The sequence below is a fragment of the Ammospiza caudacuta genome, chromosome 4, assembly GCF_027887145.1.
Source record: "Ammospiza caudacuta isolate bAmmCau1 chromosome 4, bAmmCau1.pri, whole genome shotgun sequence".
NCBI classification, from domain to species: domain Eukaryota; kingdom Metazoa; phylum Chordata; class Aves; order Passeriformes; family Passerellidae; genus Ammospiza; species Ammospiza caudacuta.
This window is the reverse complement of record NC_080596.1, coordinates 929,622-943,412: the sequence shown is the minus strand read 5'-3', so window position 1 is coordinate 943,412 and position 13,791 is coordinate 929,622. Positions and strand designations below refer to the sequence as shown.

At 44.6% G+C, this 13,791-nt stretch overlaps 1 protein-coding gene across 2 annotated transcripts; it reads right to left on the bottom strand.

The window, feature by feature from the left end:
* Positions 1-790: 790 nt before the first annotated feature.
* On the bottom strand, positions 791-3,188 carry HMGB2 (high mobility group box 2). Of its 2 annotated transcripts, none has more exons than XM_058803715.1 (5): positions 2,964-3,188; positions 2,374-2,543; positions 2,061-2,206; positions 1,799-1,973; positions 791-1,322 (listed from the first exon to the last, which is right to left on the bottom strand). In XM_058803715.1, the coding sequence occupies exons 2-5, from the start codon at positions 2,521-2,523 to the stop codon at positions 1,173-1,175; spliced, it is 621 nt and encodes a 206-aa protein (XP_058659698.1). In that variant the 5' UTR covers positions 2,524-2,543; positions 2,964-3,188; the 3' UTR covers positions 791-1,172. The 2 variants fall into 2 exon arrangements, with proteins under 2 accessions (XP_058659698.1, XP_058659699.1); XM_058803716.1 differs by lacking the exon at positions 2,964-3,188 and adding an exon at positions 2,954-2,961.
* Between the last annotated feature and the right edge of the window lie 10,603 nt (positions 3,189-13,791).

Genomic DNA, 13,791 nt, shown 5'->3' with positions numbered 1-13,791 from the left:
CATTTCAGGGCTGGGCTTTTCAAGGGCTAATAGAAGTTATTTTCTGGTATTTAGCTCAACAAATTAAACTTGAGCTATTTAGTTTAGCTGTAGGATCTCAAATTCCCCAGTTGAAAATATTGTTAGGTACCTAGATTTAAGCCTTTATATATATTGAAGTAAAATAATAAGTGAGAGCCAAGGAATAGCGTAACTGGTGACACTGTTACAACCACGAACAGGAACGCATCAGGAGCACTTGTTCTTTACAAATGCAGGAATCATTCCAACATTTCTCATGCACTTCTGCAAGCTGTGTATTTTATGAGAAGCCAGTAATACTAGAGCCAGGGGGAGAGGGAAGGAGTAGCAACATCTGGGAAGACATGCCTCTAACCACATCTGTCTTACAGCCAAGGCCAGCGACCCTGAGCTCTGGAAGAGAAAGTTCCAAACATTCACTCGTTATCAGCTCCTAAAGCAAAACAAAGGCCTGTGCTTCAGCAGCCTGGGGAAAGATAATCCAGGAGTAATTATCCAGAACTTCAGTACTTGAGAGATTTTTTTTTCACCACAAGGTAACACAGGCAAAGGCTACTGTAAGGAAAGCATCAGTTTTAAGGAATGGCAGTGGGAGAGGAAATCAGTTCAAGGAGTTGAAGTGGCAGCAAAAGCTCCAGGAGTCAATGCCTAAGGGATTTGCCAGTTCTGCAGTAACAGCAAGAGCCCAGGAACACTGCATGTTCCCACAGAGGATTCCAGCATTCTGGGGGTGCCCAGCCTCTCGGAAACATCATGAACACAAATAGAATCATGTACAACGTTTTATTACAAAACTGTTAAAAAAGTAATACAATGCAACAAAATACTACAAAACATAAGATCAGCTATTAAGCTACCTTTTACTTAGCTAAAAAGAAACACCTGGCTATCAGTCACTGAATTTCAATAAAACCATTAAATATGCAGAAACAGCAGAAACATTCAACAACTTTTGTTTTTCCATACCGAACTGTAGCAGCCCTTGGCTACTGCTTACATTATAAATTGAAGTCTCCCTACAAAGAACCACATGACCTATACACAATTCTGTACAGATTTTTATACTGAAGCTAACAATGAGCTGCACTTGAGTTCACATTCTTAGCAAAATATTGGATCCCGAGCACAAATCTTTACAGCAGGACATTCATTTATTCTTCATCCTCATCATCTTCTTCCTCTTCCTCCTCCTCCTCCTCTTCCTCCTCCTCTGGTTCTGCTTTCTTCTTAGATCCTGCAGGCCTACCTGGGCCCTTCTTTCCTGCATCACTCTTGCTCTTGGCACGATATGCTGCAATGTCCTGCAAGAAAAATGCTTTTAAGTTGCTAGCACTAGAACACTGCAGATAAATCTGCACTGCTTTGGTATTTCAATGCTACTGTACTGCACAGGTCAGATACAGTGCATGCAAAACAGCAGAATTTCCACCTTGGGACTTTCATGCTTAAATCTAAACAAAAGAACATGCAATGCAGACAGTTTTAAGAATTTTATGACCATGGTGCTTTGGAGTCTGACTACATTTATTTTAGCAAGCAGGTGACCTGTTTTCTGGTAGTAAGGCATCTTGCTGGTAAAATCTCTAGACATGCAAACCCACATCCAGTCTCACTGTAAGGGTTCCAGACACCTGCCCTGCCAAACTTTCCGTGTCTTCTAAAGGCTGACAGAAAGCATTAAGGGTTATAAGCCCCTTATGGTGTGGGTGCAAGACACAAGTCATATATTTACAGTGAGCTCCACAACTTTAAATTTGTTGTATTACTTTTACTGTACCTTTTCATACTTCTCCTTTAGCTTTGCAGCCTTCTGTTCATATGGCAGTTTATCTTTGGCCGACTGCTCAGACCACATTTCACCTAATTTCTTTGCTGTATCTCCAATGGACAAGCCAGGATGGTCGTTTTTGATTTTCGGACGGTGCTCAGAACAGAAAAGGAAGAACGCAGATCTACATCGAGAGACAGTGAATAAAGTTAAGTATCAAGCTATTGGAATACTTTTTTCTGTGGGGGAAGGGAGTCATAGAAACACTCACGGTGGTCTTTTAGGAGCATTGGGGTCCTTTTTCTTTCCCTTCTTCTCGCCTTTGGGAGGAACATAGTTTTTCATCTCCCTGTCATAGCGAGCTTTGTCTCCTTTAGCCATTTCTTCAAACTTTCCTTTTTCCTTGCTTGACATTGTCTGTGGGCACACGGAGGGGAAAGAAGAGGCTGGATGAGATAAAGCAGCTACTGACCCACTAACGCCTAAGCAGCAGCTGCTCCCAGGGATCTTTTCCCAGCAGCCCGCAGCAGGGGCGGGGGCTGGCCCGCCAAGGGCTCAGCACGGCTCGGCTCGGCCCCGCTCACCTTCCACCGCTCCGAGCACTTCCGCGAGAACTCTGCGAAGTTGACGGACGAGTCCGGGTGCTTCTTCTTGTGCTCCTCGCGGCACGTCTGCACGAAGTAGGCGTACGAGGACATCTTGCCCCGCGGCTTATTGGGGTCGCCTTTGCCCATGGCGAGGTCGGCGCGGGTCCCTGCGGGCGGCGGCGTGTGGGGAGGCGGCGTGAGGCGGGGCCGCCCCTCAGGCCGCTCCCGCCTCCCGCCCGCCGCCGCCTTCCCGCCCCAGCGCGCCCGGCCCCGCCCCCGCCGCGGCCCCTCTGCCCGCGCCCCCCGCGGGCCCGCGGCCCCTTCCCCGCCGGCCGCCTCTCCCCGCCCCCCGCGGCGGCTGCGGCGGGCAGCCCGCCCGGCCCCGCCGTCCGCGCCCCAGCCCGCCCCGCCGGGGCCGGAGCCGCCACCGCCCGCCAGGAATCCTCCCCTCAGCCCCGGGCGTGCCGCCCGCCAGGCGCGGAAGCCCCTCTCTGTCTCTGCACCCGGGACCGCCGCTGGTGTCCGCTCCCCCCCCCGCGCTCCCTTGGTCCCACCGGAGCGCTGCCGCCCTGCGGACCGGGCCTTGCCTGGCTGGGCGGAGCGGGCGGCGCGGGCGCTGCTCCCTCGGGTGCTGCTGCCGAATGGTGCCCGGCCGCGCTCTTACCGCCTCTTGTTTTCCGCGGCACTGCCCGCCACAGCAACCCGACCCGCGGCGCCCGAGAGCCCGCCCCCCGCCACAGCCCATTGGCTGCCGCGCACGTTCAAACTGCCCGAAGCTCCGCCCCTTGGCGCGGAGACTGGATGGGATTGGCTGCCTGCCGCTCTGACGTCAGCGGCCGAGCTACTCCCGGGCTAGGTCGAGCGCGAGGGGGTCGTTGGCGCTTATACCCGTTGGAACCGGTTGGGGCGAGGAGAGCGGGGGGGCGGGGCTGGGCGGAGGGCGCTGGGCGGCGATTGGGGGAGAGGGACGGTTTAAAAAACCGCGGGGGCCGCTGCCATTGGCCGTGGGGGGCTGCGACCGATCTGATTGGGCGGAGCGCGGGGGGCTGCAGCGTGGTTCAAAAATACAAAGGGAGCGGGGCTGGCGGCGGCTCCCTCAGCTCTGCCCCTCAGCTCGGCCTGCCCGGCTCGGGGCGGCCGGGGCACCAGCGCTGCCCTCTGCCCCCGTCCTTCCCTCTGTGAGGCGGGGGTCTGGCGGGCAGGAGCGGCTGGCTGTAAAACTGGGCTGAAATTTGGGTTCGGTGTCCAGGCGAGCCCCTGGGGGTTCCCCCAAGCGGCCCGGCCCGTCCCGCCGCGGGGTAGGGGCTGCGGTGCGGGTTCCCCCGCGGAAGGAGAGTGTGTGGTTTGTAGCGATGCCTGGCAGAGAGAGCTCCTGCTCCCCTCTCCCCGGCTAGAGGGGCCTGGAAGAGCCTGGGGCTGCCTGTGAGCGCTGCATTCTCTCACTCAGGCCGGGAAGGGAAGGTGTCGGCTCTCCGAGCCTGGCGCTCTCTGTTAAGCGCAAGCTGCAGCAGTGGAAAGCTGGGGACCCAGTCTCGGTCGAACTGAGGTCTTAATGCAAGCCACGCCCGTGGTTTGCATCAATGCTTTCAAGTGTACCGCTAGTAGCAAATCTGGCCCTTTGGGTTTGGGCAGAGAACTGAAGTTTCCATACAGTCTCTTACACTGCCATGTCACCCCAGACTACATTATACTGGTTTTGCTGACGTTGGTTTTCTTCTGTCTTATTATTTTAATCCAATTTTCAACTTTGGGTAAATATTCTTAGTAATCTAAGTGGTTTTTAACACTCTTCTTTTTTCAGGTGTAGTTTGTAGCCCTAGTGAGAAGCAGGTTATTACTTTGTTTACTGAAGATGCAGTGCCTTCAGTAGAACTTTCATCATGTTAACCTTCCTCGATGGTAAGAAAAAACAAATCCCTAAGCTATGTGAGAGTATTGAGTAGCTGCAGGAGTGACAGTGGCCAATGTCTTGATCTCCAGTCTCCCCAGTTCAGAGTTGCTCAGTAAAAGAACTTATTATGTGCAGTGCTTCAAGCTTTTCTTCCTTTCCTTCTGACAAGTATAGGTTCACGTGCAGCAGTTCACTAATTTGGTAGTTAATGCCTCCTTTATCCCTGTTTCATTTTAAGCTTTGTGTGTTTGCCCAAACTGCAGCCCTAAAAGCCAAAATCCCCTACAGAAGAGGGTAATTGGCAGGTAAATTACCAGAGCAACCCACAGATTATGCATTCCCTCTGCAGATGTCAAAGCCTTCACAAGCCAGTTATTCAAAACCTTGTATCAGTTCACTTAATGTGGCTAGTACTTTTGATAGTGTTTAGCATACAAATAAAGCTTAGCCTTCCTTACCTCCTAAAATAAACATTTACATGGGGAATGTTTCATGTTCTGGTTTGGGCTTGTTACTGCTGTATTCCACTGCTTCTCTGTAGCAAATGAATGTTCTGAGTTCTATGTAGGTCTGTCTGTCCACTTTGCAGAGAGTTGTTTAGTCATGTGGCTTTAAAAATGCTTTTACTTCATATTTTACACGGAAAGCACTATTTTATTTCATGAGTTAAGCTGCCAGATGGGTCACCCATTTACTTTGTGGTGAACTACCTCTGTATAGAAGCTACTTGTGAAGTATGTTCTTGTTAATAAAGTAATTTTGTAGAAGATGGTAGAATTTTACAATACTGGTGTGAGTGAATCCAAGCCATTGGTATCTGTGGTGTAAAAGCATTCCTTGTATGCCAGACTGACCTAGACCTCTCTGACAGTTATTGGAGGGGAGGTGGGGGGGAAAAGTTTTAGGTAAGTTTTATTAACATTTTCACTCTTTTAACATGAATATAGCACGTTCATGGAAAAAAAATTACTTTGGAACACTCTTTGGAAATTTTGTGATGTAATTGCAGTAAGGCTTCCACTGTTGCATCTGTTTTTATATCTGCTCTAAGAATATGAAGAAAATTATTGTGGAAAAGCAGGTGGGGTGAGAAAGTGTAATTATTGCTATGGGAAAAAATGAGATCTGCCATTCAAATAATTTAATCAAATGTTTTAAGAAAGAAATTAGGATCTTTACATTTTCTTACCTGGAAATGAAAGCTTTTGTACACTTTGCTAGACCCACAGTGTGTTACATCATGCTGTCTCATACAACACAGGGCACATGAGAAATCAAAGTAACATCTGTCTGTCCTCCAACAAGGAAGGCAGTATTGAGAATTTTCCATGCTTGAACATGATACTGGAAGCTGCCCACAGCAGTGCCAATGCTGAAAGCCCCACCACACAAGAATGCTGATGTTAGGAACTTGTCATTCCCAAAGCTGTGCCTTCCTCCCAGTGCCCTCGTGCCTGGAAAAGCACTTCTGTGCTTCCACAATAAGCTGTCACTGTTTGTCATTGTTCCACACTGTTCCTTTTCAGACAAAAACACAATCTGTGTCTCCAGGGATTCAGTCACTGTTGCTCTTGTAAAGCAGTGATCTATGCAGTATTGACTTTGGTCGGTACGCGTGGTTAATTTATTAACCACATGTGCATGACAGTTGTGGGGAAGAAGCACAGACTCCGGGACTTGGAGTTACTTCAGTGTGAATAATTCTGCTCATGGAATGGCTCTTTGGTTTTATAGCTCCCTGGCTTTGAGCCCTTCTGAGTCTCTAATCTGCCCCACAATTTGGGGTGCTATTGTTAACTTGGCTTAATCTTCAGTAAACTGCAAGAGAGAGAGATAAGCAGTGAGGCTAGAAATGCTGGATAGAAGGTAGAGAACAGACCAGATGGGTGAGACCAGGTTACGGAGCTGAGAATTGGATTTAAAGAAAAGTATGTCATGGACAACAAAAATGTGTGATTGGAGTGATGCTGCTTTCTGTCATACTGTATCTCTTGGCTTCTGTGGGCTGCTTCTAGAGCTTTTCTGGACAGTGGTGTCAGTGTGGACAAAGCAAGGGAAGAAAGGAACAAAGGCCTTTTATTTGAATTAAATCATCAGCAGCTCCATTACAACAGATACTGTTCAGCTGAGGAGATTGCAAACTACAGTTGTGTGACCTCAGCTCTGACCAAACTTGCATTCTGGTGGATTTATGTAGTGATGCTGTCAGTTTTAATTCAGTGAGTTGGACAAGGAAGGCCTGCTGTCACTTCCCAGAAAATCTCCTACTATCCAAATTCCTGGATGGAATATGCCTTAATGTGGCCTAAAATTAGGCAGCAAAATTCTGCTTTGGAAGGCTATCACTCTAAACCGACAGGCAATTTCTTTTTCCGGGCCTGAAAAATCAGTGGATGAATAATGAATGCAAGGTAAAACTGCTTAATCAAACCAAACTTCACTAATAGGAATGGAAGATGTTGAAAGAAAGCAAGTTTAGTTTTAATCAGCAGGTTCCTTTGTTGCAGAAAAAAAAGATTAAAATTCAAGACACAAAACATTTAAGTAGGTCACTGCTTTGAAAACCCTTTTAATGCGAGTTACAAAGTCTACAGACAGCAACAATGTTTTAGGCTTATTTTTTGTGAGCATCTCTCACTAGATATGTGGTGGGACCTTTAGGATGAAAAGCAAAAATCAAAACTATTTAAGCTACTGCTTATCTAAGTTCAACACAAAACTTATTTTGTTGTAGTGTACCAGTTATAAGGAGTTATTTTCTTGAACTTTGATAAAAACACATATAACTGCTGCTGCCTAAAAGTTTACAAAGCTGGTATTTCTGTCAGTATCTTAAAGAATTACATTTAAGACAGTGTGTTAGAAATTCCCCAGGTTGGTTTTTTTTGGTGTTGTAGAACATGTAAATAATATGTATGTTGTAAAAATGAAACATATTTACCCTTTAAACACGAGGGTTTTATTGTGAGCCAGTGTAAAGCCTGCATAACCAGTTAAGCAGCTCATAGGCAAATGCAGCTGTGTTAGCTATACCAGGCTGGGTTAGTCTGAAAGCTCAGAGCTTGCTTTGACTTTGTGCTGTGTACCCAGTACCTAAAACAAAGGCAGCCTGCAGGAGACACTATCCGGGACAGCTGCAGAGCAAAGGCTCAAACTGCCGCAGTCATATGTTAAGAAATAAACACAGCAAATCTCGTCTGGTACTAACACAGATAATATCAGGAACAATAGCAATTCCTGATCACAATAATTGTTACCTGAACTTTTTCAGTCTTAATTTGTCAGTAACTTTTTTTTTTTTTTGCATTGAGTTTACAAGCTTTTAAATTTTTAAAACATGTTTTTGCTTTTCTGTTCACCTGGCTTTCACTCACTTTCTTGTTTACATTCAAAGTAATACTCATGCAACATTTTCCTCTCAAGATATCTGAAAGTTTCTTTGTTTTGCTATACTGCTAATCTCTTTTTACAGGTGTGAGAAGAAAGCAGCAATTTGTCTTTATATAGTGGATAGTTTCCCAGGCAGCTTAGAGGGGCTCTAAAATGTGGATAGCCCTTATTTGCAGCAAGAATGTGGTTTAAATGGGTAAAAAAAACTTTCTATTCTTCTCTCCCCACCTCCAAACTCTTCCAGTGTTGCTAACATTGGTACTTTGCCTGAAACATATACACAACTTACTCTTAAGAAATTAAATTTAATTGCCAATAAAATTGTTCTGTCTTTTGTGAGTTGGAGAGCATAGTTTGAGAACTTTTTTTTCTCCTTCTAAGCTGTAAGAAAAAGGGTTGGACTGCATCTGACCCTGGAGGTATGACATCCAGTGAGGAGATGCAAAGAGGTTGTAGTAACAGTCCAGCTTCTGAACAGTCATGTTTGACAGTAGCTGCTGGAGCTTGCTGCTGCCAGAATGAAGTCCCTGTCAACCCACGGTGACTTACAAATATTGACTAACCAGAATGCTTTGTTTGTTCCTTTGTCCAATCTAAGGAACTCTTTCCTTCTGTGGTCATGTGGGCTAGAAACTTGAACTGAGGCTGAACCCGCCAGCAGGATGTGTTTGCTATGTCACTGCAGCTCTAAACTCTTCTGGGGAAGAGAATAGTGGGAGCTGACAAGGCTGTGTGTCCTGCGCTGCAAGAGGAAGGAGCCAGCAGAGATAAGCAGGTTTGGCTGGTAACAACCAAGCACCTCGTCAGCACTGTGATGTTCATCACCATACTGGTCTTTGTCTTGCATTCAGACAGTGGAAAAAGCTTAAATTCATTTCAATGGGTCTCATTAAACTTCAATGGGTCTCAAGTGTTGGTCATGCATTATTGTTCATGTAGACATTGTTGGGAGAATAATTTATTCTGTTACTTCTGGCAACTAGTGCTGTGATGTGTGTCATAGAAATGACCACAGGATACACAGGTGATCTGAGACTAGAAAGAAAACACTGATGAAGTTTTGAAATTGTTGATTGAATCATCAGCCTCATTTTTAGTCACGGTTCCCATGGGATATTCCAGCACCTGATGATATAAATGTATCATTTCCTTAGCACCCCATTGCATACCCTACCCTATACTGCTAAAGAACTTTACAGTATCAGGGGAGGTTGAGTTTGTTGGAATATAATCTTATCTGTATCTTTTATCCAGAAGGAACTCTGCAGGAGGTCAGGAAAGCATTTAAACCCCAAATGCACTTGTAATTTTACTAATTTATTTTTATGAAAGTGTCTGCATTAGTACCAGACTATGTTGTTTTTACTGAGGGAATCCAAGTATCTGACTGATGGTTTGATGGAAGAAGTGTTCACCTGCTCCCAAGAGGCACTTAAAACCAGCTGTTAAATTCAACTAGAGCTAAGTCAGACCTAGAGATGGTTATAACTGTACTGCAAAGACAAGGGCACTCAAAGAGGCTCTTAAGGCTGCAGAACTTTCCTGTTTTCCTTTCTGTAAAATGAATATGTATCAGAAGAGGATATGGTGGTGTAACAGAGCCCTGTAGACTCTAGGATCCTCTGACAAAACCTGAAATCTGAAGATAGTGTAGTATGTGTTATACAAAGCAAGAGGTCCAAGCCATTGTCAAATCTGAATTCCTATAACAAGAAAACAGTAGCTCACAAAATGCAAGGCTGTAGCACAGAGTACAGTATGTGCAGTGCTTTTTGTGGCATCAAGAGTGCATTAGAGACCAGCAAAATTTACTGAAAAGATATGACAGTTTATCTTCCATGGAAAAAAATCTGAGCAAGTTTTTTATTTCATTTCAAAGGATTGAAGAATAATTCTTAAGCACTATACTACATTGGTCTATTACTAGTAGTTAAATTTTTATTGCATTACACAAAACCTCTGGGGGCGATACTTTTCCACAATATGTTTCAGATAGCTGCTTTATATTTCTGAAGAGCATAAGTGATGATTTAATGGAGTCTCTTTCTAACTGTGCAATCTCATATAATATGAAGCAAAATGTTAATCAAAGCAACCTGGATGAACAGGAGATGAGTGACTGTGAAATAAGCCGATAGAGGTGCTTGGGTTGAGTGGAGGCTTCTGAGGAGGAGGAGGGGTGTTGAAACTGAGGGGTACCTAAGGCAAAGCTGGAGGTTGGCTCCTTTGCTTCTGTGTGGTCATTGTACTTGAACTTCCTCTCCTAACACATCCTTCATTGTTTAAGTCCACTAACAAATAATTTGTCAAGTACATTTAACAAAGAACATAACATTATTTTTGCACATAAGAACGATGCCTTCTACCAGAAGATCCTCCCATGCTTCCTGTAACTAATAGCTTATTATGAAAGAGAATTTGCACAAACCATTACAAAATTTTAAAGCTCTTACAGTACATGGGTTTAATAGTTTTAATCCTAAATTATTCTTAAAACAAAATGTGTAGTTTTGGACCTTCTTTACTGCTTTAAATCTTTAAATAAAAGCTTTTGTTATATATACTCTTTCATACATCTTGAGTTTCCATTGTACAAGGCCAAATGCCTATAAAAAAAAGACTGGCTTCAGCTGGATTCAGACCTGGAGATAACTCTGGTTAAAGTTATGATTCTTTTTTCCATTACTGTACTTCTTGAACCATATACAATGAGGTCTATGTGTACTAATACAGATTATGTTTTGTTATACAATTAATTATGTGAAATCATACTTTACTATCCTAGCCTAAAATATGTAAAGAAGTAAAAAAAATTGTCTGTAGGCAAGTTCCAATATTCCTATGCTTTGGGTCTATGCTTTAACAAATTCGGGCAATAAATTAGAAGCAGAGCAAGAGGCAGTAGCAGGTTAGGTGGTGCTGGAGTGGGAAAAGAAAATAAGATATTAAAAAAATCAGGAAAAAAGAAAAAATAAAAAAAATAGCACTTGTTTCTGGTAAGGAAGGAGAGATTTGGTCAGTGTTCTTTATCACAGCCTATGAATGCTTGCTTATCAAGTAGATTGTTTTTTTTATTAAAATGATGAGGGTGTGTCATGGAATTTGCAGAATTTTTCAAGTGTTTTAAAGGAATCTTTTTTCACTGAAGTAGTTATAATACATACCAAATAAAATGTGTATTTGCTGAGAAAAATGTCTACCAATAGTTTTCCTTATTATTCCTTTTGCCAACAGGATAATTTCAGGTGCTGAACACAAGTGCATGAACGTACCCTTGGACTTCAAGTGAATGGTACCTGCTGGGGAAGGAATCATCCTCCCCAGCTGAACTTTTTGCCATGGAAATGCATACAAAGTTGCAAGAGCCACATTTATCTTCCAGGAGTGATCACCAGCAATGTGCTTGCAATATATCCAAGGTGATGTATCTGATTATCATTCTTTTCTCTCAAATTACAAAACACATCAATCAAAAGCTAACAGGAGCTGGGACATATGGCATCTCAGAGAAGAACAAGCTGCTGGGCTCCCACCTGTGCCTGGCCTGCCTCGGTGCCAGGAGGGGCCACTGAGTCCCGCTGACTTCAGAGCCTTGGAGTTGTGAATCCAGACTTTTTGGGATGCTGTAGCTCCTGCTCTTTCTGCATGTCACTCACAAGTCATCCATGCTGTGTTCTTGGCACCCCCAAGGGATACAGATTACTGCTGCCTTCTGTACTAGTCAGCTCTGCTGTGAGTACTAGTGACATGTCATGTACAGGATAGTTGGTTTGGAGCTCCTGTTTCCTTTGAACTGATTTAATTTTTGAAGTTTAATCAGTATATGGTTGCAATACTGCATGTTTTTGTGTTAATTTAAAATTTGTCCCATACATGCTTTATTTATAGCTGAATACTTACGGTACCCAGTACTACAGTTTATGTTAAAAAATTGTAATTTTAGACAATATACTCCACAATGATTTTTGTTTTCATTTCATGTAGCCCAAGCTTCATGAAGGTTTGCAAATCCATTTTGTAGTAAGTAAGCTTCATACTGTGATAAGCCCATGTAGCTGCAGCTCTTTGTATTTTTCATCCCACATGTGATGCAAGATTAAAAGTAACATGATTTCTTTGTAACTGTATGCAGGCATTCCTACCAAATGAGGTGGTCACACAGTCCTGCCCTCCTACTGCACCATCCTGAGTGCTGGGGCATCTTGCAACTGAGCAGGAAAGTCCAAACGATTTTTCTTGCTGCTAGCCTAGTTGTAACCCAACAGAGTTTGCTGTGCAGCCACAGCAATGTTTTTATGGGCACAAAGAGGCACAGGTGTGAAAATGAGCAGCTTACAGCAGAAACAGAACCATCTTTCTAAGTCCCACGACTCTCTTATTGTGACCTAATCATGAAACTATGATACTACTTTACTTGAAATTACTTATAAATTAGCATCTTGGCAAGCACGGCTGGGTAACATAATCAGGCTTTTAACTGCTCCCAAACTGTACAAAGAGGATCAGAAACATTTAAAATGCACAAGTGATCTTTCCATCAAACCAAACAACAACAGCCAGGCCCAGATAGACATATTTTATGCTCAGAGTAAGGTCAAATCCATCTGGAAAAAAACCCAAAAACCAAAAGAACCTCAAAAGACATAGTCCAAGAGTCTAGAAATTGCTATTCATGACCCAGATTTCCACTGAAGAATTCCTGGAACTCACCCTTGTCCCACTTTTCCCAGATTTTAACGTCTACTATGATTGTTATTGGGGTTTTTGTTCTTTTTTATCTTAACATTATTACAGTTTTCAAAAGTTTGAAGTCACAAGGAACTCAAAACGTCAGTTAAACTTTTGCTGCCTGAGATTGCTCAGCAGCAGAGCGTGGAAATAACCTAGGTATTATACAGTCTTCAACTTGGCTGACAACAAAGCAGAGCTCAGTATTTTTTCCACCTCTTCTCCTATTCCCTTTGCTAATCACTGAAACGTGTCCCGTGGATAGCTGCTGTGACTTTAGCTCAGCGCAGCTTCAGTTACTGTATCCTTCATTCAGCTGCGGCTGTGGGACCGACCCTTATTCTCTAATACCAGGTTACGCAATCAGATTAAGGAGCCATCTGCAGCACAAACTGAAACTGCTCTATAATCGTGTTCCCGGCTCAGGCAGAACTCTGGCTTACGCAGGATCTGTGTCTCCTTGAATTATTCACCAGCCTCCCTGCTACTTCTCTCCTTCAAGTTGGAAATGCACAGCAAGCGATACGGTCAAATATTTCAGCGATTAAATCATTGCGCTTTGAGCACGCTCAGCTCAGATGCCGCTTCTGAGATTTAAGGGAATATTTGCGGTAGTTCAAAGGGAAAGCAAAACCTCTCCCTTCCTTGTGCCTCCTTTGAATGTGCTTGAAAGGACAGTAGATCAGAGCTTGCTGCTTTTGCCACTCTGCTGTCAACAGCTGAATTGTTAAATGATTTAATGCCAACGCATCTCTTACGTAGCTTTGTAAAGCCTCAAAACTAAAAATACCTGCTTTTGTCAAGTATTCTCAGAGCGTCTATTTTACCTTGTGTGTGCACAGCAAGGTCTTGCTTGGTTCATCGTTAGCGAAAATAATTCTGCATTCTCAAGGGTTTTCAGTTGTTACAGTCACCTTTACCAACAAAAAATCCTTTTAAATGGATTTTTTAACTGGAAACTCTCACTCTAAGTCGCCTTTGTTTTCAGAGGGTTTTGCACAGGAACACAGGACGGAGCCCTGACTACGCGTGTTGTAAAATCAGCTCTAACAAAGGCCGGAGCTCCGTTGGTTTTCCGCCGATAGACGCAGAGCCGGCGGCTGCGCTGCGGCTCCCGCGGAGCTGCCTCCCGCAGCGGGGCGGCAGGAGCCCCGCACAGAGCCCGCCCGTCCTCTCGGGCAGCGGCAGCCGCTGCCGGCCATGGCCGACAGTCAGCGGGAAAGAAAGGAGCCAGGGAAGCAAGAGGCCGAGAGGGAAGGCAGGAGACAGACGGTCCGGAACGAGCAGCCCGAGCAGTGCCGGCTGCGGCTAGAACACTACAGCGAGAACAAGTGAACAGGGGCAGCCGCTGCGGCACAACGAGGCGCCGCGAGAGGCGGCGGAGGCCGCCGGCCCCGCGTCGCTTC

Coding starts and splice junctions, on each gene's coding strand:
- HMGB2 (XM_058803715.1), bottom strand. CDS start 2,523: ATGGGCAAAGGCGACCCCAATAAGCCGCGGGGCAAGATGTCCTCGTAC. Junction 2,207..2,373: donor AGTGCTCGGAGCGGTGGAAG/GTGAGCGGGGCC, acceptor GTGTGCCCACAG/ACAATGTCAAGCAAGGAAAA. Junction 1,974..2,060: donor AATGCTCCTAAAAGACCACC/GTGAGTGTTTCT, acceptor CTCTCGATGTAG/ATCTGCGTTCTTCCTTTTCT.